The sequence below is a fragment of the Mus caroli genome, chromosome 7 (assembly GCF_900094665.2).
Source record: "Mus caroli chromosome 7, CAROLI_EIJ_v1.1, whole genome shotgun sequence".
Taxonomy (NCBI): Eukaryota; Metazoa; Chordata; class Mammalia; order Rodentia; family Muridae; genus Mus; species Mus caroli.
Genome location: NC_034576.1, coordinates 108,891,627 through 108,894,179, shown reverse-complemented (window position 1 = coordinate 108,894,179; position 2,553 = coordinate 108,891,627). Strand labels below are relative to the sequence as shown.

General features: G+C 39.4%; 1 protein-coding gene across 1 annotated transcript; it reads left to right on the top strand.

Moving 5' to 3' along the window:
• The first annotated feature begins 411 nt into the window (after positions 1-411).
• LOC110298913 (olfactory receptor 2AG1-like) lies at positions 412-1,360 on the top strand. Its single transcript, XM_021168453.1, has one exon. It carries the CDS (start codon positions 412-414, stop codon positions 1,357-1,359), a length of 948 nt encoding a protein of 315 aa, XP_021024112.1. The 3' UTR covers position 1,360.
• The last annotated feature ends 1,193 nt before the right edge of the window (positions 1,361-2,553 follow it).

The window sequence follows — 2,553 nt, the reverse complement described above, 5'->3', positions numbered from 1 at the left end:
AAAATGAACTAAAACATTTAGGGCCATTTTCTAAACATTATACTATAATGAAACATATTAGGATTTTTTTTACCTTAAGGAAGATATTAAATTTCGAGAAAGATGTTCCAGATTTAGTATCCTAGGTTGTAACTTGTGAAATGATCTCTTAATGTTTAAACTACCTATTCTGCACATACATAGATCTTTATGATGATTCAACAAAGAACGAGACAGAACAATAACAGAGAGATGGTGAGATGGAGAGAGAAATATAAATCAAGAATTTAAGTTATTTGGAAAGATCCCATGTTGTTAGAGGCATGCTGGGTAGCATAAGTGGCTACTGACATGACCATTGACAAAGTGAGTTCATATTAGCAAAACTTCACTAATTGCATGTTTTGTAGGCAACTAAGAAGACCACACCGAATGGAGGTCTTCAACTCCACCTTGGGAAGTGGCTTCATCTTGGTAGGAATTCTGAATGACAGTGGTTTTCCAGAACTGCTCTGTGCCATTATCACAGCGCTGTACTTCTTAGCCTTGACCAGCAATGGACTGCTGCTGCTGGTCATCACCATGGATGTCCGACTCCACATGCCCATGTATCTTCTGCTCTGGCAGCTCTCTCTCATGGACCTCCTCCAACCATCAGTTATTATTCCTAAGGCTGTGCTAGATTTTCTTCTCAAAGATAACACTATCTCATTTGGGGGATGTGCCTTTCAGATGTTTCTGGCACTGACACTTGGTAGTGCAGAGGACCTCCTTCTGTCCTTTATGGCCTATGACAGGTATGTGGCCATTTGTCATCCTCTGAACTATACAATCCTAATGAGTCAGAAAGTCTGCTGTCTCATGATAGCCACCTCATGGATTCTTGCATCTCTCAGTGCTCTAGGATATAGCATGTATACCATGCACTATCCTTTCTGCAAGTCCAGGCAGATCAGACATCTCTTCTGTGAGATTCCACCCTTGCTGAAGCTAGCCTGTGGAGACACCTCCACATATGAACTCATGGTTTATTTGATGGGTGTGACTTTGCTCTTTCCTGCTCTTGCAGCCATCCTGACCTCCTACTCACTAATTCTGCTTACTGTGCTCCATATGCCCTCAAATGAGGGCAGAAAAAAAGCCCTTGTCACCTGCTCTTCCCACCTGACTGTGGTTGGCATGTGGTATGGGGGTGCTATTTTCATGTATATCCTGCCTAGTTCCTTCCACAGCCCCAAACAAGACAATATCAGCTCAGTTTTCTACATGATTGTCACTCCAGCTCTGAATCCCCTCATCTACAGCCTGAGGAATAATGAGGTTATTGAGGCTTTGAGAAGAGTCCTCGGAAAAAAGTTTTCAGTACATTCTACATTCTAGATATTTCTAATAGTTTATTCCTCCTAAAAATTAAAAGATTTCCACTAAGAATAAAATACTACTGATAAAATCAGGGGAGTAAAAGTGTTGTTTGTTTGATAGATTATGAATGAGATACAACAAACCTTTCAAATATTCTTTGGATATTATATGGTATTTTATAAAATAAAGTCCACCATACTTCAAATTATTTTCTAGTCTTTAAAAGTTATATATCATTTTCAAATGTAACTGCTTCAGTTAGAGTTTCAAATTGGCCTCACCTTACCACCTGGGCATGGCCCCTGTGATTTCAATTCCTTATTGGACCAAGAACCAGAAAACATAGGTAGCACATGTATTAATTGAAAAAGATTGTTCAGATTTGCTTAAATGTTAAAATAACTAATAGGGGAGAGTTTGGAAGAAAGGCAATGGGAAAGAGATATGATCAAAATGTGTTATATTAATGCATGAAATTCTCATTAAAACGTATAAAAACAGTAAAAATTAAAAACCAGGAAAACCGATATATCACAAGGTGGTTGTGTTTTCTTCTAATGGTATTTTACTGTTAGGAAATAAATTATCAATACCTTTCTGGAAGAAAAAAAATTAAGTTTTTTAGAAATATTGTTTATCTTAATGAAGCTGGTACACTACCCACCCACTCCCACTTCATGGCCCTGGCGTTCCCCTGTACTGAGGCATATAAAGTTTGCAAAACCAATGGACCTCTCTATCCATTGATGGCCGACTAGGCCAACTTCTGATACATATGCAGCTAGAAACACTATCTCCAGGGGGTACTGGTTAGTTCATATTGTTGTTCCACCTATAGGGTTGCAGACCCATTTAGCTCTTTGGGTACTTTCTCTAGCAACTCCATTGGGGGCCCTGTTATCCATCCAATAGCTGACTGTGAGCCTTCACTTCTGTGTTTGCTAGGCCTGGCATAGCCTCACAAGAGACAGCTATATCCTGGTCCTTTCAGCAAAATCTTGGTAGTATATGCAATTGGGAACAAAACACCCATGGAAGGAGTTACAGAGACAAAATTTGGAGCTGAGACGAAAGGATGGACCATCTAGAGACTGCCATACCTGGGGATCCATCCAATAATCAGCCTCCAAATGTTGACACCATTGCATATACTACCAAGTAACTTTATTCTTAACTGCTGATTGTAGGATGTTCCAGGGAAGACTATTATAT